The sequence below is a fragment of the Rhinatrema bivittatum genome, chromosome 3 (genome assembly GCF_901001135.1).
Source record: "Rhinatrema bivittatum chromosome 3, aRhiBiv1.1, whole genome shotgun sequence".
NCBI classification, from domain to species: Eukaryota; Metazoa; Chordata; class Amphibia; order Gymnophiona; family Rhinatrematidae; genus Rhinatrema; species Rhinatrema bivittatum.
This window is the reverse complement of record NC_042617.1, coordinates 585413555-585432875: the sequence shown is the minus strand read 5'-3', so window position 1 is coordinate 585432875 and position 19321 is coordinate 585413555. Positions and strand designations below refer to the sequence as shown.

Sequence of the window (19321 nt, the reverse complement as noted above, 5' to 3'; positions counted from 1 at the left end):
CAAATCGTTCTTAGGGAACAGAAAATACAAAGTCAAAATTCACAACAAAGAATCTCAACACTACTCTTCATCTACGGGAGTTCCACAGGGCTCCTCCCTTTCACCAACGCTCTTCAATATCTACCTGCTCCCTCTTTGCCAACTGCTAACCAACTTAAACCTTAAACACTTTCTGTATGCAGATGACGTCCAGATAGTCATCCCCGTCAAGGAATCGTACACCAAAACTCTAGAATTCTGGGAAACCTGTCTTCAAAAAATTGATGGACTCCTCTCAAACCTTAATCTAATACTAAACTCTTCAAAAAGCGAACTCCTCCTAATTTCATCTGAAAACAGTAACATCGACACAAACCCTCCACCCAATTTACAAACTCCACAAGTAAGAAACTTGGGAGCTATCATGGATAACAGGTTAAACCTAAAAGCATTCATAAATCAAACTACTAAGGACTGCTTCTATAAAATCCAAGTCTTAAAAAGAATAAGACCACTCTTCCATTTTCATGACTACAGAACTATTCTACAATCAATAATTTTTTCGAAACTAGATTACTGCAACTCTTTGCTATTAGGTCTTCCATCATCTCACACCAAACCCCTTCAGATGGTCCAAAACACGGCTGCTAGAATATTAACTAACACACGGAGAAGAGACCACATATCACCAATCCTCAAAGATCTGCACTGGCTGCCAATTCATTACAGAATCATATATAAGTCCATAACCATTATTTACAAAGCTATACATCAACACTCTCAGCTCACCCTTCAAATTCCTCTCAAAAAATTCACATCCAAAAGACCAATCAGAGAATCCTATAGAGAAACCCTACAAGTACCACCCTCCAAATCTATGAGGCACATAACCGCCAGAGACAGGGCTTTCTCCACTGCAGGACCAACATTGTGGAACTCCATCCCACCAGATTTGCGACAGGAACCCTGCCTTCCTACATTTAGGAAAAGACTTAAAACGTGGCTATTCACGAAAGCCTTTCCTGAACTAAACTAAACCTATTCCATTATTACCTATTCGCTCAGACTTTGCCTTAATCATAGTAATTAATATCCCTACCTCATAAGGGCAATTCTTCAACGCTATAAGCACATTGACTGGCATATATGTTATATATATTTAAACCCCTGCTTCTTTTCTCTGATCCAAGTTATATTACTCCCTTGTTTTATTGTAACTGCATTCCTTAGCCTTCTCTTGTTTAACGTTTTTTACTACTATTACTATTATTTTATTATTATTATTACTTAGATCAATGTTATTTATTGCCTTTTGTTCCCTATCTACTTGTTAATTGTAAACCGACATGATGCGATTTTTATCGCGAATGCCGGTATAGAAAAACTTAAATAAATAAAAAAAAAAATAAAAATAATAGAAGTTTCAAAGTTAAAATAAATAATAAAGAATCTCCTTCGACAAGGTCCTCACTCGGAGTACCCCAAGGATCATCGTTATCACCCACTCTCTTCAATATATACCTCCTCCCACTCTGTCAGCTTCTAACAGACCTTAACCTTATTCATTATCTTTATGCAGATGACGTGCAGATTTTGATTCCGATAACAGAATCCATCGCAAAATCACTCTCGCACTGGAACAACTGCCTAAATCGGATCACCAGCCTTCTTAACAGCCTTAATTTGGTCCTTAACGCATCTAAGACCGAACTCCTCCTCATCTCCTCTAACCAAGACAACCCACTCCCACAGACCAACCTTAACACCCAGCTCATGCATACCCACGTACGAGATCTCGGGGTGCTACTTGACAACCGCTTAAACCTCAAGAAAATGATCAACACCACAACCAAAGATTGTTTCAACAGGCTTCAAGTCCTAAAAAGACTCAAACCCCTACTTTTTTTCCACGATTTCAGAACAGTTCTGCAAGCCTTGATATTTGCCAAAATCGACTACTGCAGCGCACTCCTCCTGGGACTCCCCAGCTCTACCACCAAGCCACTACAGTTGATACAGAACGCTGCGGCAAGAATCTTGACTAACACCAACCGGGGAGAACACATATCTCCCATCCTACGTAACCTACACTGGCTCCCAGTGAAGTACAGAATCCTCCACAAATCACTCACTTTAATCCACAAAGCCATCTACAATCACTTGCATCTGGACCTCGAATTCCCCCTCAATCTCCACCTCACCAACAGACCGACTAGAGAAATATATAAAGGAACCCTACAGACCCCACCTACAAAAGCCACACGTCTCACCTCAACTAAAGACCGTTCCTTTTCAACAGCAGGCCCAACTATCTGGAACAACATCCCAGCTGACCTCAGAATGGAACCCTGCCTACTAACATTTAAGAAAAAACTTAAGACCTGGCTTTTCCGCCAAGCCTTCTCAGATACCCATGACACACAATAGTCGACAGAACTTCCTTCAGGAGCAATGGTTCTCCATACTACCCCTAAGTCCAGAATAAGTGCCCCCTGACTCAGCTTTGTTTATACTAATAATTGTTCTTCTGTCTCAAGCCTTTCCTTCCTTCCAGCAGTCTATGCTTCCAAGTTTAATTTCCCTGTTAAATGTAACTTTGTCTTTCATGTTCAACCTATTGTTTGGTTACTGTTCTTGGTTCAGTTCCCCAATTCGATGTAAACCGATCTGATATGGTCACCACCATGAAGGTCGGTATAGAAAAGTGTTAAATAAATAAGTTCTATCGAGCTCTTGAGAAAGATCTGACAAACATTATTTGAAGAAATCGAACAATTGGTACTCAAAGGGAGTTGTAGTGGTTTTTAACATAGAAAGAAGTTTCTTTTCTCATTAGAAATGTTCTGGTTCCCATTTTTTATATATTGCCTAAGATTCACAAAGACATCACTAATCCTCCTGGACATCCGATTGTTTCAAGTAGAGGTTAGAACCATTGTCCAAGTTTGTGGATTATTTTTTGGCTCAGTTTGTGAGCCTATTACCATCGTATGTGAGAGATTCTCAACAGATGGTCATATTTTTGGAAAATATACATTACAATACTGATCACTTATATCTTGCATTAGAGAAGATACTGAGAAGGGCGACCAAAATGATAAAAGGAATGGAACAGCTCCCCTGTGAGGAAAGACTGAAGAGGTTAGGGCTGTTCAGATTGGAGAAGACGGCTGGGGGTGGGAAGGGTGTATGATGGAGGTCTTTAAAATCGTGAAAGTAGAACGGGTAAATGTGAATCGGTTATTTACTCTTTCGGATAATAGAAGAACTAGCGGGCACTTCATGAAGTTAGCATGTAGCACATTTAAAACTAATCGAAGAAAATTCTTTTTCACTCAATGCACAAACTCTGGAATTTGTTGCCAGGGGATGTGGTTAGTGCAGTTAGTGAGGCTGGGTTTAAAAAAGGTTTGGATAAGTTCTTGGAGGAGAAGTCCATTACTTGCTATTAATCAAGTTGACTTAAAAAAATAGCTGCTACTACTATTACTAACATCAGTAACGTGGGATATACTTAGTTTTTGGGCACTTGCCAGGTCCTTGTAGCCTGGACTGGCCACTGTTAGAAACAGGATGCTGGGCTTGATTGACCCTTGTTCTGACCCAGTATGGCAATTTCTTATGTTCTTAGCTTTGGCTTACATCTGCAAGGGCCGGCCAGTGCCAGAGGGTTTGCGAGCACGTTCAACTAGGGCGCAGGTGACCTCATGGGCGGTCAATTACTTTCTCCACAGGAGATCTGCCATGCAGTGACGTGGTCTTTTCTTCACACTTTTACCAATCATTATCACTTAGATGTGCATACTCCAAAGGAGGCAATGTTTGGGGAGAGTGTATTGCGCGCAGGTCTTTCAGGTTCCCACCCAGAATAGAGGGGTTTGGGTCCATCCCACTCATCTGGACTGAATATGGGGTACGAACAGGAAAGGAAAATTGCTTCTTACCTGCTAATTTTCATTCCTGAAGTACCATGGATCAGTCCAGAGACCCGCCCCCTTCTGACGAAAGACTGCCTCGCTTCTGGAGATGGTTAAGCTGATTGAGCTGACATTTGATTTGATCAGAGTGATGAAAACTGTACATAGTTGGTATGGTTTTTTTTTAAGTAAAGGAGGCCTAGTTTGCAGGGGGCTCCAACTTTAAGCCTCTGTTCGCCCAAGGTTTATTGGGGGTTGTTTATGGTTTATTTGGTTTTTTATACCGTCACATCAGTAATAAAACCAGACATCTTGGCTTGGGTACAGGTCAATACTGAGGGAACTACAGGTGGCACTCTTTTATTTAGCAATGCCTCAAAGTTTTGTTCTCTTCCTTCATTTGCTGGTAGAGATGCATAAACCACTCTTCTGGACTGATCCGTGGTACATTAGGAACGAAAATTAGCAGGTAAGAACCAATTTTTCTGTATTTGTGCTGTTTCCTAATCCCCCCATAACAGGCTCTTGTGAACATTTCTTAACTTGGCTAAAAGCATGCATGCTTTGGATTTCCAGGCATACTTAAGCCAGGTTATAGGAGGGTAATTGCTAGCCATCCCTTTTACGTGGGTAAACTGTGGTCTATATTCAGAAATGTGGCTTTTGAAAATTGTCCTCTTTATGTCTAAAAATAAAGAATTTCTGGTAATCATTGCAGTTGATTGTATGAGATCTTTCATATCTATCAGAAAAAAAGTATAATTGGCAAAAAAAAAGCCATTTAGCCTGTTTTCCAGTTCCACTTATGAAATTATTTAATCGTTATAACATACTTTTCTCAGCATTTGGGCAGGTCAGTCCCCATGAGTGGGTTATGCACCTCTGCCAGCAGATGAAGATGGAGCAAAAGCTGACATCACGGCTATATAGTCCCACCCCAACATCAGCCCGCCAGTATTCTCCTTCTCCAGCAGATGGTAGACATGCATTTCCCTTCGGTGGATTGCCTGTGAATAAAAAAAAAAAAAAAAAAAAAAGAAGAAATAAGATATCAGACAAGATGTCTATGTAGCAACGATTGCCTCCTGAGGTGCAACCATGCAATCCCTCCCTCAATAATACCTTCAGTCCGATAGCGTTGAGTGGCATGAACCTAAATTTTAATAAGCGGTTTCTGGCCGAGGGAGGCTTGGCAGTGAAGCATTAGCCCTCTATCTCTGCTGCATGCCACATCAGGGCCATTCAGCAGAAGAAACTTGGACTCAGGAGAATGGGAACTGGTGGACAAGGCCTTTCATCTCCTGGTGAACTGCTGGGGCCTACCAGATCTAGACCTGATGGCGACCTTCAACAATGCAAAGGTTACACACATCTTCAGTTGCAGGCGGGACCCAAAAGCAATGGGCATAGACACTCTAGTTCAGGAGTGGCCACGAGGTGCCCTTCTGTATGTGTTTCTGCCTTGGTCTCTGATAGGCAGGTTGGTCCAGAAGATTGCAAGTCAAAGCAACACAGTCAATTTAATGGCTCTGGACTGGGTTCGAAGGCCTTAGTATGCCATTCTGGTGGGCAGTTCCCTCAGCTTACTGTCTCAGATAGATCTGTTATGTCAGGGGCCCATTGTGCACAAGGATATGGGTCGATTCTGTCTTACAGTTTGGCCATGGAAAGGGCTCAGTTCCACTCTTCAAGCCCAGAAATTTTCTAGTTCTCTAGCCTATGTTAGAGTTTGGAGGGTGTTTGAGGCCTGGTGTTCAGTGCGAGGTACCCTTTCACACCAGGGGGATATTCCTTTGATTTTTTAATTTTTACAGGATGGCTTGAATTAAGGGTTTGGCCCTTAACACCTTGACAGTTCAAGTTGCAGCCCTGGCTTGTTGTGGGGAAGAGTTAATGGAGAACCTTTGTCTTCCCATCTGGACATGTCCCGTTTCTTGCAGGGAGTTAAGCATCTTCGCCCCATTGCAGCTTCTGGTGCCTCTGTGGGACCTTAACTTGCTCCTTGAGTTTTTGGTAGGTCCGACTTTTCGATCGCTGCTTACTCGTTCCTTGCAGCTGCTTACCTTGAAGACAGTTTTTCTGGTAGCAATCTGTTTGGCACGTCTGGTCTCTGAGCTGCAGGTTCTTTCCTGCGATGAGCCTTTTCTCCATATGACTCTAGTGCAGTTCAACTTCGGATGGTGTCCTCTATTTTTGCCCAAAGGGATTTTGGAGTTTCATTTGAATCAGTCCATTTCCCTGCCCGCCTTGGACAGGGACAGAGATGAAGCTGGCAGTCTTTTGCGTTCCTTGGATGTTAAGCGTCTTTTATTGAGGTAATTGGAGATGACTAAAGATGTTTGGAAGTCTGATCGCCTATTTGTGCTACATGGTGGAGGTAAGCACAGAGCACCAGCGATGCGGGCTACAATTGCCCGCTGGGTTAAGGAAGCCATTACGGCGGTTATGTGGCTGCTGAGGTGGCCTTACCGAAACAGACCGCATCCCATGAGGGCTTAAGTATCGTGGGCAGAGCTTCATTTGCTGCCTGCTGAAATTTGCCGAGCAGTGACATGGTCATCTTTGCACATCTTCTCCAAGTATTAGCGCTTGGATATTTGGGCTAGGGAGGATGCCATGTTTGCATGGACGATATTGACTGGCCGCTGGCAGACTGCTGCCCTTGTCGATTAGCTTTGGTACATCCCGTTCATGGGATTTGACCTGCCCAACTGCTGAGGAAGGAGAAATTACTACCTACTTGATGATTTCCTTTCCTCTAGTAAGAGTGGGTGAATCCCCAACCTGCCCTTGGCTGCCGATGTTTAAATTTGTGGTTAGCCTTTCTTCGGGCGAGCTATGCAGAGTTTGATTCCTGCTTACCATTGAAAACTGGTAAGTGGCTTCTCTAGCCCTTAGTTTGCTAGATGTGTTCCTTCTTTTGGATGAGCTCAGTATTTCTGTTGGTTGAGAAACATAACTCATTAATAATGATGTTCATGTATAATCGATTTTGTCCACAGTATGGCTTTTCCAGAGAATACTGGTGGGCGATGTTGGGGCAGGTCTATTATAGCTATGACATCAGCTCTTGCTCAGTCTCCATCTGCTGGCAGAGGTGCTTAACCCACTTGTGGGGTTTGACCTGCCCTTACTAGAGGGATGGAAATTATCAGTTAAGTAGTAATTTCTCCTTACTTGATTATTGATGCTCAACTCGCTAAGAGGGAAGGGAATATGGGGGGGGGGATTGAATGTAAAGTTTTGGATAAAATTGATCATTGTATATTGTGACAGCTACAGTATATCTAAATGTCAAATATGTGTTTAAAGTTTGATAAACAAATTGATTTTTAACACTCAAATATAGGGGATTATAGAGGATAATATTTTCATATGAATCTATTTTGACCTAGTAATCAAAAATCACATTTCAGTTTAAGGGGCTTATGAACTAAGTATTTTTCCCATTAAAAACAAAATGAGAGAGAGCCTGTATTGCACCTGGCTCTGAATTTCAAATTCTCAAAGAATGGTCTTCCACCAATTTTAAATTTAAAATTCCTCCATACTATAAAGCCACCAGCCTCTTGGGGCAAGGAGTCTGTCACAGCGCAGCGGTGATGTTTGGCTGGCCTTGGCATGCATCTTTACTAGGTTCTGGAGGGAGCTTCAGTCTGTGGCCTCCTGCCCAGGGATCACCACTGTAATGCTTCGATGAGGCACAGGATTATAAAATAAATGGTGAAAACCAGGGCAGTTGTGAATGAGGCTCATGGCACCATAGCACAGAGGGAAGGCTAAAAAAAAAGTTTAATTTGTTCACTAATATCCTGTTGTAAATCTGTAACAATTAATAAACTGTATAATTGAGCTTCATGATTGCATCTTGGACCAAAAAAAGACGAATATAGATCTTTCTGCTGTGCACCATGTCTTTTAAAATATTATCTCCCCCCAATAGGCTGCTGGTAGAGCTTACAGTGACTTGTGCATGCTACCAGAGAAGTCTGCCATGGTATCCAAATCCCTGGAGTATCTTGGTGATGTGATTAAATATATAAAGCCTTATTTTATCAAGAGAGGCCCTGCAGAAGGCCTGCAGCTCATATACTCTGTAATGGGTAAGTATAATGTTTTCCCCAGGATCCTAGTTGCATTATTTAGGTTGTCTGTACAGAATATATTTAATTTTCTGATCTTTGGGTTCTTCTTTAGATATCATATTCCACTTAGACTGTAAGCTCTTTGGCACATCGACTTTTTATATCTGAATTTTAATTATGCTGTAAATTGCCTAGACCATCATTTGGAAAGGCAGGCTAAAAATACAAAAATTATTATTCTGGATTATCAGGTTTTCTTACATATACCAGTAAGGGGAAACAGTAAGGTGTAACATGAGAAAAGGATGCCCTTTTAAATTGTAATACCAGCTAGTCCTGGGGGAATTCTGCGCTACTGCGGAGCGCAGAATTTGCGCAGAATTGCCCCCCTGCACAGAATTGCCAAATTCGGCGCAGAAAATAGCAGAGGAGACCCCGGCATGCCGCGAATGGAACACGCGAAGACTAAGGCCCACGTGTGCCGCGGGACACGCTCCACTCGCAGCAAAGATGAAGGCCCGGGGACGCCGTTCACGGCGAAGATGGAAGGCCCCTGTGTGCCGCGAATGGAGTGTGCTCCGCTTGCGGCGAAGATGGAAGGCCCCCTGTGTGCCGCGAACGGAGTGTGCTCCGCTCGCAGTGAAGATAAAGGCCCCGATGAGAGAGAATGTGTGTGTGTGTGTGTGAGAAAAGGGAGGGTGAGAGAGCATGGGAGGTAAGAGAGCAGGGGGGGATGCTTGAGTGTGGGTTTCAGAGAGAGGGAGCCTATGTGAGGAGATTGTGAAGGCGTGTGTATGTATGTGAGAGATTGGGAGCTCGTGTGTATGAAAAAGGGATCGTGTGTATGTGAGGGTGCGAGCCTGTGTGAAGGGATTGTGTATGTGTGAGACAGAGCCTGTGTGAAGGGCTGCGTGAGAGAGAGACATAGGTAGACTATGTGAGGATGTATGAGTGAGAGAGAAAGGGAGCTTGTGTGGGTGTGTATGCAAGAGAGAGGGCCCTGTATGAGGGTGTGTGTATGTGTATTAGAGAGAGGGAGGGACAGAGGGAGCCTGTGTGAGGGGCAGTACTGAGAACGGGGTCAAACTCTGGGACTGGTGATAGAGTGGAAGGGGTTGAGCCTAGAGGTGGAAGGGAGAGATACTGGCAGGTGGAGGAGTTGGGGCCTGAGAGGGCAAAGAGGCCAGGGGAGAGCGAGTGGAAGGGACACTTACAATGAATTTCTAGGGAAATTCTACTCAAAATATTTAAAATTCTGCATCTTTAAGTAATAATTTTTTTCTGTATTAATTTAAAATGTAATTACTTAAAGACTCTCATGTAAATTGTTATTTTGACCAATATAAAGTTTGCAGAACTTTAAGTTTTTGTGCACAGAATTCCCCCAGGGAGTAACCAGTGCAGCCGCGTCACTAAAGTCAACACGCACACTTTTTTAGTTGGGTGCTTTAAAAAAAAAAATCCCACAATTAACATCCTACTCACTGATATAACATGCATCAAGTACACGCTAATGGGAGTCTGGGTTTTTTAATGTGTGCTTGCTGTGCATATCAAAATCCACCAAACTGACTGAGAATGAAGGGCCAGTTAGAATGCTGCACTGCAGAGAGAGAGGAATAACCAGAAAAAAAAGGAGGTGGTGATGTCCTTGTGAGGCCTTACTTAGAATACTTTGTTCAATATTGATGACCGTATCTCAAAAAGGATAAAGCAGAATGGCGTGAGTGCAAAGAAGAGCGACCAAAATGGTGTTGGGTCAGCATTGGAAGACTTATGAGGAGAGGCTGAAGGATCTGAATATCTACACCCTGGAAGTAAGGAGGTGAAGGGGAGATATGATTCAGACCATATCTGAAAGGTTTTAATGATGCACAATTGTCAAAAAAAAATAAAATTGGGAGACTTAGGGGTCACAAACTGAAACTCCAGGGAGGAAGATTCAGAACCAACATCAGGAAATATTTCTTCACGGAGATGGTGGTGGATGCCTGGAATGCCCTTCCGGAGGAGGTGGTGAAGACCAAAACAGTGAAAGAATTCAAAGGGGCACGGGATAAATACTGTCGATCCCTTAAGGTTAGAGAATGGAAATGAAGAAAAGAGTGCATGGGGGTAACTTGCTGGTGCGGTGGTTCCACCCTTAACCAATAAGCCTGATATTTTTGATGCAAGCATGGATAATAAGTATTGGAGAATGGAGGAGTTGTAAGGTACTCTGGTAAAATGTATGGTCAGACATTGTGGGGACGTGCTGTCAAGAGTTGCATTAAGTATGGGAATTTACTTGCTGCTCTACCTAGGATGGTAGGGAACCAAGGAGGAAGCCACCAAAAATGGAGTTAGATAAGTAATGATGTCCTATAAGCTGTCACGCTATATGGTTTTGCATCTGGGATGTATCCTCACGGTGTGGGACACTATTACTGGGCAGACTGCACGGGCCACTTGTCTTTCGTCTGTCATCTGTTGTGTTCTCTGTTGACAAACAGGGCTAAATTAGCCATGACGTGGGTGAGGTCATCCAATGGCTCAGAATAGATCCATCTCTCTTTTACTAATGAGTATGCATGGGAATTCCCTCGCACACACTGTCTCGTGAGCTCCTCAATCTTTTGAGAGGGGGGGAGGGGGTTGTCTGAACCTCTGCACAGACATGTACACTCTCTCTTTACTTATTTGTCCTTTTCAACTTTCTGAAGTTTTTGCTTCAGCTAACTTGTTCTCATGTTGCCTCTGTGCATCGGCAGTCCTTCAGCACTTTTCAATGCTATTCTTAAAATAAATAAAACTCATGCTGTCCAGCTCCAGGAAGGCCACCTCTAGTAGCTTCAAGCACTATTTGTGGCTGGAAGATGTCGGTCATCAATTGCAGTGATATCTGTTATATATATCTTGGTCCCAACCATGATTCAGCTAATTAGCTGAATCATGGTTGGGTCTGAGGTGCTGAAGGACTTGGGCTCCCTCCAAACTGATTCTAGCAGGAGCTCCTTGGGAAAATCTTCCCCAGTGATGCCGCTGGGCTTCCAGATCCAGATACAGAAACATTGCATGCAGGAGCCAAACTCCTTGGCACACCCAGACTGGCTCCTCCTTTTTGTTGGGATTGTTGGCGCAGAAGTAAAAAAAATACCATTCATCAGAGCTGCTGATGCAGTCTGTACCGATGCATGTATCGTTGATGTTGCCAGCCCTTGTTGCTGTCCATGCCAGTCCCATGCGCCATTGATGCAAGAACAGCTGTTGGGGAAACCAGGAGAAGTCTTTTGTCTGATTGCAATTGTAATTTGACTTTACCATACACAATACCTTACCATTGCCTTTCTCCATGTTGGTGCCCTTATCTCCTCCTGACCTTTTTGAGCTTTTTCTCATCCATCTAACTGTAGGCATCATTTAGAGACTCTGGATTTGATATTCTTCATTGAGTTTCTGGTCTCTATATGGCCACCAATGCAGTTAACCCAGGAAGGAGTCCCTTCCTGGAGTCCAGAACATGCTTCTCAGGATGATGATTCTGTTCTGGTTTCAGAAAAGATGACTGTTCCCTAACTTTGTGTCAAAGGACACAATAGTCCATAAACCAAGTGACTTGAGTTGGTGAAGCTTTTGTTTACCTTGCTGGCTGCCTTTTCAGAATGTTGGATTATTTTCCCATAAGGGGAAGTCCCTCTCACCTCCTCGCTTCAGGAGCTCCTATCAGAGGTCCCAGTGGTGGGAACTAGCCTTCATCAGTCAGGTGTATCATCCCTTTCTGCAGAAGAATCAAGCCAGTTCAAGGATAGAGCATGGGACATCACCATCTAGAGTATTCCCCTCCGAGATGACAGACCACTCCGATCACCATTGGGTCATGGACTAGTATCCCTCCACCTCTCTGTTCAGAGGAAGAGTCTACGGGGATCCCTTTAGACCTCTTATCTGACTTGCTGAAGCATTCATCTTTGCCAGAAAACCTTTTCTCTCTAAATTCTTGGATAGATTAGGTAAGGCGATCTGAGTCCGCATCCAAAGGGATAAAGATCCCAGTGCAGAGGTTGTCTGGATACTGCTGATTCTGGAAACACCTTCTGAACCTGCAGTGATCCCAATCCATTTAATTCGTCTGTAACTGCAAATAAGAATGTAGGATAATCTTGCCGTCTACTGTCCAGTAGCCAGGAAACTGAACCTTAACTACAGAGTCTAACATTCTCTGGGGTTTGTGGTGGTTCAACTACTGCACCAGTCAGTGCTTACTGAGGAGTTGTTGAAATGGGCTAAAAAGACCAGAATTTTTCCAATACCACTCTAGGTAAGGTGGGAAAGGACCATAGGTTTTTGGACTACTTTGGGAAGAAAGTCTTCCAGAGCTTGATACTTAATGCCTGCATTGCAGCCCACCATCTATACATGGTACACTACTTACATGACTGCATCGATAAATTGAAACCTCTGGTAGAGTGTCTTCACAGGCAGGCTATCAGCAGGATCTTTTGGATGCAGAAGAGTGCAAGCATCATCTCCTCTAAGTATATAAATTGTTCAATACCGTGGCAAGATCTGTGGAAGCAATTAGAGCATGCCAGATCACCAGTTTGTGCAAGGATGTTCATGAAAAGTTGGCTGGTGTTTGGCAGCGATCTCTTTGGGGACAAGGTTAGAGAAACCATTGCCCAGGTTAAGAAGCAGCATGAGGCCATTCAGTCCTTATTTGCAGAAACCGATGATCCTTCTTCCTCTAGACATCCTTACTTCTTTTGTAAGTGTTTCTTCCAGAGAATGGCCCTTCCACCAATTCCAATGGTATCGCACCTCACCTGCACTACCAGCACGTGGATGTCCACGTGAGAGATTTCAACCTAAAGCACTACAACAGGCCCAGCCTAGGACTCGTCCAAGTTTTTGATGTTTTGCCCCTCAGACTACAACCCTTCTGGTAGGAGGAAGGATTCATCTGTTCCTAAGAGTGGTGGAAGATCATTAAAGACATTTGGATCCTCAGAATTGTGGAGTCTGGATACCATTTTTGCTTTTCCTGGCCACCCTGTATTGCATCAACGCTTAGCCTTCAATCTGGATCCATCTCACTTGACCCAGCTCTTTCTTAAGGTGGAGCCGCTTCACTTCCAGCAGGCTTGCCATCTCAAAGATCATGGCAAGGGTTTTACGCCTGCTGTTTCCTTATCACAAAGAAGTCAGGAGAATTGAGACCCATCCTGGATTTATGAAAACTAAACAAGAGCCTTTTATGGGAGACGTTCACAACTAACTCCTTCACTGCCATATTACTTTTCAGTCAAGTGAAAGACTGGATGTGCTCCCTGGATCTGAAAGAGGTTTGATCACATACCCATCCATCTGTCTCACTGGAAATACTTCAGGTACCTGGGGAATTCCTGTCACTGACAAGGTTCTTTCAGACTCTCGGCAGCCCCCGAAGGTCTTCACAAAATGCTTAGCATATCTTCATCGCCAGGGGATTTGTCTCTTCACTTACCTGGTGAGAGACCTTCCCAAGCAGAGGTGTTGGACTCCTTGCAGAAGACAATCCCATTCCTTCAGTCACTAGGGTTCATAATCATCTTTGCCAAGTCAAACCTCATTCCTGCCCAGAGAATCAAGTTCATCAGGGCATGGATAGACTTATTGGAGGAAAAAACATTCTTCCATCAGATCAGGCATTTTGTCTACAAACTCTAGGTTGGAAATTTACTACAGCGGGATCAAGTCCCGGCCTGGGGCAATCCTGGTTGTCCTCAGGCGCATGGTCCCCATAACATGCATGAACATGAGTCCTCCAAAGGGCCTCTGCGTCCAGTGGAATCAACTGCTTCAATGCTTGTCACACCCCATGAAGGTTATCATGGAGATAAAATTCTTTCCTTTTGTGGCTACATCCACAGGTCCTGGAGATAGGTGCTCATCTGAATTCCTCCTCATCAGGTAATACTAGTGATAAATGCATCCATCAAGGGGTGAGGCATACCCTTTTGAACTCAGGAGATCTGGTTAGTGATGGAACATCTGTTTCAGATCAATCTCTTGGAGCTATGAGCCATTTGACATGTGTTAAGTGTATTCTTGTATCTCATTCAGGGTAAGAGTATTCTGATCCAAGCAGACAACAAAATGGTAATATTGTGTGTGAATAAACAAAGGTGCACAGGATCCTGAACCGTCTGCCAGGAATCTGAGAAGCTGGGAACAAGCTTGCAATACCACCCTGAAGTGGATAAACAAACTGATCTGGTGGTGGAGTTCATGAAAGGCTTGCAGCATACGAGGCCTCCTGTTGCTAAGTCGCTGGTGCTCTGGGATCTCAATGTCATCTTGGCACAACTGAGAGAGCCTCCCTATGAGCCATTGGAGTCAGCTTCCTACCTGGAAAGCGGTGTTTCTAGTCGAAGGCACTTTGGCTAGAAAAATCAGTGACCTACAAGCATTGATTCATTACTGTCCAAGCCTTCAGTTTTTCCACCACAGGCTGGTGCTCCATACTCACCCTAAATTTCTGCCAAAACTGGGTTTGGCATTTCATTTGAATCAAGCCATTGTTTTCCCATCTTCTTTTTTTAAGACCTCATGCACATAAAGGGGAAAGACTCTCATTCACTGAACTGTAAAAGTGTCTTGCCTATTATCTAAAGAGAATTCAACCACATTATGGGCTTCTCAACTTTTTGTCTTCTACAGTCCTAACAGATTGGGAATAGTTGTTGCCAAACCGCATTGTCCAACTGGCTAGCAAAATGTATCATGCATTGCTCTGCGCTGGCTGGCCTCCATATCCCATAATGTCAAGGCGCACATCAAATAGGAGCCATGGCTACCTCAGCGACTCTCCTAAGAGGCATGTCCATTGAAGACATCTGCAAAGCTGCAACTTGATCATCAGTTCACATCTTCACATCCCATTACTGTTTTGATAATCTCCCCAGTGACAGTAGCTTTGGGCCAGCAGTTTTGTGCAGTCTAATCACCCAGTAGTCCATTCTCGGGGGGGGGGGGGGCGGCAGTGGTCGTCTAATTTGCTGTTTCAGTATGCAACTCTCAGCTTGGGATTCCCCACATGTCAAGGCTAATTCAGCCCTGCTGACAGAGAGCGAAATTTGCTTACTATAAATGGGGTTCTCTGTAGATAGCAGGATGACTTAGCCATGCTTAACACAATCCTGCGTTCCTAAAGAGTCGACTACCTTGCTTAAAGCTAAAATCGACTGAGGGGCTCATAAGGCAGTGCATGTATGAGAATTCCCCTGCATGCTCAGTGTTAAAACCTTTCACTGAGCTAGAGAGATGGGTCCATCTGGCACCGCTGGATGACGTCACCCGCGTGTCATGGCTAATTCCGCCTGCTGTTTACTGAGAATCCCATTTACTGTGTAAGAGCCCAATTTACTAATTTCCTTCTCCCCCCCCCCCCCCCTCCCCATAGGCACAGAATAGAAGTAAAGCCCTAAAAATGTGAGAGATGTGCTATAAATAATACTGTATATGTTAACTGATTCGTTTTGGGTTTTTTTTGTTTCTCTGTCGAAAAGGCTGTGTGGTGAAGCACTGGGCACTGATGCTGGCTACCTCCAAAGCACAGCCACTCCTGTTCCGCATCATTGATTTCTTGCTGTTGCCACATGCACTGTTTCAGCAGGACAAAGTGCTTCCCACAGCAATGCTGACTGCAATTCGGGAGAGCCTTCCTCTTTATCTTCAGGTAATTTTTGTAGCCCCATTTTTCTCTGTTTAATTACAATTTTTTTTATATGGAAATACGTATACACTCAGTATGGGTTGAGAGGGACAAAATATTCTCCAGAGCTGTAATGAAATGGCTTGCGTGTGAGAACAAGCTCAAACGGCACAGATTATTATATGGGGGGAACAACCTAAAAAGATCATTAATATGTTTAGTGTGGGAACATAGCAGGGTTTGATTTCTCCTGTCTCTCACACAGTGGGCGTTCCTGATTAACTTGTACCGCATGAGGCCCAGGAGTGCTTCTGATTCCCTGAGCATTTTGGCGACTATCTGACACATCTTACCCATCAGTTTTGTGCAGTGTTCTGATGAGGTGTATTTCCGTGTACAGAGTGATGTCGTAACATCTTATTTGTGTTTTCCTTGCTTTAGTAGACAGCAAAAATATTAAAAGGCACGAGAACTGAAAACACAGAGGATCTTTATTTTTATAATGTGCACTTCCTTCTGAATTTCCATTTTTAGGGCTTGTGCGTTATTTGTTGCCAGTCCCATGTACAGGGGGCTTATATGAAGCAGCAGCTAAGGAACATCATTCAGCAATACTTTGGCCGCTTTCTTCCAGCTTCCCCCACCTCCGTTCCAAGCATTGGAAATCACCCTGTGCTGCTTGCGCTGTGTGACTCTACTTGCAGCTCGTACGTTCCTCACTTGAGGAAGGCCTTCATGCAAGTCCTCAGGTGAGGCCTGGTGAAAAGAAGCAATGGTACTTGGTAATTAAATTATAATGAGCTCAGATGCTCCACTTAATATGAAGTGGTTGGGTTTGGGAGCTGTTACCAAAAGAGATCAATCCATTTTTACACTTTGTTGCATATTTTTTCTAGCTTTGTTCCAGATGGGAGAACTGTATTGCAGATGGAATAAATTCAATTCCATTGGCTGGTCCAATAGCAAAAGACGACAGCAGTTTTATAAAATTATTCTCTCAATTTGCTCTCTTTTCACTCAGCTTTTTCTTTGTTTTTCTTTCATACATCTTCTCTTTCCTTCTCCCTACCTGTTATCAGATTCTCCCTCTGCTCTTATGTTTTTCCTCCTAGATTTGACTGGTTTGTTTTTTGTATGCCTGCTAGTTCTTTATTAATTCCATTGTCCTCTAACTGGCTGGAGCCTTACCTGTGACTGTACATTGCCCTTGTACTACTTGTTGGTAGAACTTGCTACAGCGCTTCCAATGAAATTAGAAGGTATCTTTGAAAGGTGGTGGTAAGATATTTATTTTAGATATTTTGTATACCGTCGTTCCATGTAAAGATCACAACGGTTTACAAAAGGAACATTCATAGCTATGGATCAACAAAGATGGGTAACAGAGGTAGTATTCATTAACCTTGGTTGTTTTATTTTCAGTGAGAACTACCTCCAGTTCAAAGGTCAAGCTCCTCCTGCACGCTTGGCATCCGTACTGAGTTTTGTTCTTCACATTTTCCAAAGAACCAAGAGTATTGACTCCTGTGATACGGAGCTGCTTCTCCCTGCAGTGTTGAAGTGTTTGCTGTTAGTAAATGAACCACAGGGTGAGCTCTGCTGTTTAACTTTATACTTCGATTGCTTGTTCAGTTTTGCTCACAACCAAGAGAGCCATGATCTGTGTGAGGCAAAAATCTGACTGTCCCAGTGAAGCAGCAATACGGCCAAGCATAGCTTGGCGGTAATTTAATCAGAAGTTAGATTCTTACTTTGAAAGAATTTTTACTCCTTTAAACTTTGATTTACCTTACGGGTTAAAAGGGCTGTAAATTAAACAAGTGATTGCTTATCTGAACATTGTGTGTCTGCAGTCTTCTCTCCTTATGGAGGGCTACCTCAGTGTAAGCTGCTGATGTTCAGTATCAGATCACTTGACTGATAGCATACTGGGATTTTGTCTTAACAGTCAGAAAGCTGTCTACAGAGATTCTCCAGCACATGGTAGAAAGCTGCCGAATGGCACCAGGAGAAGAAACTACTGCCCAGGTCACCTCTGTGTTAAGGTAACCAGAATTTAACAGCTGAGGTAAAAAATGTGAAAAGGCCATTCCTGTTCATACTCGGATCAGTCCAGACAAGTAGGTTTTGCATCCCTGCCAGCAGGTAGAGAACAAAACTTTGAGGCACTGCTACATAACCAAGAGTGTCACCTGCAGTCCCTCAGTATTTCTCTGTCTCCGGCACATGGTAGAGGTGCAAACCTGCAGTCTGACAAAAGAGAAGAAAAATAAATTTACAGAAAGTTAGGAGAAAAGCTGGCAGAGACTCCCTGAGGTGTTAGGCTCCTTCGTGGGGAAGGGTGATCCCAGGGGGTTGGAAACCCTGGGCTGGTGTTTTGTCCTTGTCTAGCTGACGTTCCTGATAGCAGGATCTTCGAGGTCCCCTCCAGGGAAGTACCCTGTTTGTTTTTGTGCCATTAAAGTTTGTGCTTAAAAAAAAAACAAAAAAAATAAGAAAAGAAAGACTTTGCTTGCAGTTTTGGCTGAGGGCGCAGTCTGGGCATGGCGGTGAGTGCACCGGGACAGCGGAAGCTCTCTGTGCTGGCTGGAGGGGAAACTTGGGGGTGAGTACCCTTCTCCCTTCTTCCTTGGGGGTTCGAGGGAAGCCTCAGTCAGGGCGGGTGCACTGTGACAGCCATTGGTGCGGCTTAAGTTTTCACGTCTTTGCCGCTCGGGCCATCAGCGCTGCAGAGCTGTGTTTTTTGCCATGACTGCGGCATCATGTTTCTCCCGCGTGCCGACCAGGACGGACTCTTTTGGTGCGGTGCACTCAATTGTGTGGGCAGCCTACTCCTGATTTCAGCGGACCGCGTGGTTTTATGGCACCAAAGCCAAGTGTAGCGGCCTGTGGGGCCTGCGTGCTGTGGTCCGCCCAGCTCAGTGTTTGGTCCCTGTTCTCGGGTTGAGAGGCGGGCGATGAAGGCACCTCGGCAAGGGCGTCCTTGTAGAAGAGGGCCCTCCATTCAGGGGCCACAGCTGCGCGCCCGGGGGGGCCTCGTAGTGCATCTATGCCCTTGGGAGCGTGGGCAGGAACACACAGCAGTCAGGGAGCCCAGGGATTCCTCTCCGCCTTTGTCGCCTGCGGTGCAGGAGGAACAGGGTGGGGGAGAGGGTTCAGATGACAGTGTCTTGACGAGCAGAAGTCTGAGGATCCTGACAAGCCCTTGCCACAGTTTGTTCTGCTCCTCCATTAGACCTTGCTGGTTAGGAAGGGGGATGGAGGTTAAGCGTCTGAAGGAGAAACCACACCATCGTTCTTCTGAGGCGCCTAAAGTGGTGCTGTCGGGAGGGTCTGGGGATCTGCTGTGATGCAAGGACCTGGGTCGAGCGGATTCGATGGCTGATCCTAGAGACACGGATGATTCCAATCTGCCGTAGGACCCTCTGGATTTGCATGGGGCAGATCCAGATGTGGTCATGGATGCTGCTCATGCGGAACCAGATGGTGACTAGAGATGATCCTGATCCAGATGAGTTTCCAGTGTTGGAAGGAGATGACACTAGGGTGGTCCGCTTATTTAAAAAGGAAAAATTCTGTCCCCTTATTCCTCTGTTGCAGAAACTGGGGATCAAAGTGTCTCAGAGTCTGATAATGAGGGCGTGAATCCAGTACTGGATGGGTTGCGG

General features: G+C 44.4%; 1 protein-coding gene across 3 annotated transcripts in view; it reads left to right on the top strand.

Annotated features, from left to right (window-relative positions):
- MMS22L (MMS22 like, DNA repair protein) overlaps positions 1-19321 on the top strand; it is a 172796-nt gene that overhangs the window by 123032 nt on the left and 30443 nt on the right. For all 3 annotated transcript variants that reach the window (XR_003855772.1, XM_029596676.1, XM_029596675.1), the window contains exons 19-23: positions 7840-7999; positions 15508-15677; positions 16188-16402; positions 17076-17242; positions 17602-17698. Coding sequence is in view for 2 of the 3 variants with exons in the window: in XM_029596676.1 (XP_029452536.1) it covers positions 7840-7999; positions 15508-15677; positions 16188-16402; positions 17076-17242; positions 17602-17698 (809 nt within the window). In the remaining variant the exon portion in view is untranslated. The remainder of the gene's footprint in view (positions 1-7839; positions 8000-15507; positions 15678-16187; positions 16403-17075; positions 17243-17601; positions 17699-19321) is intronic.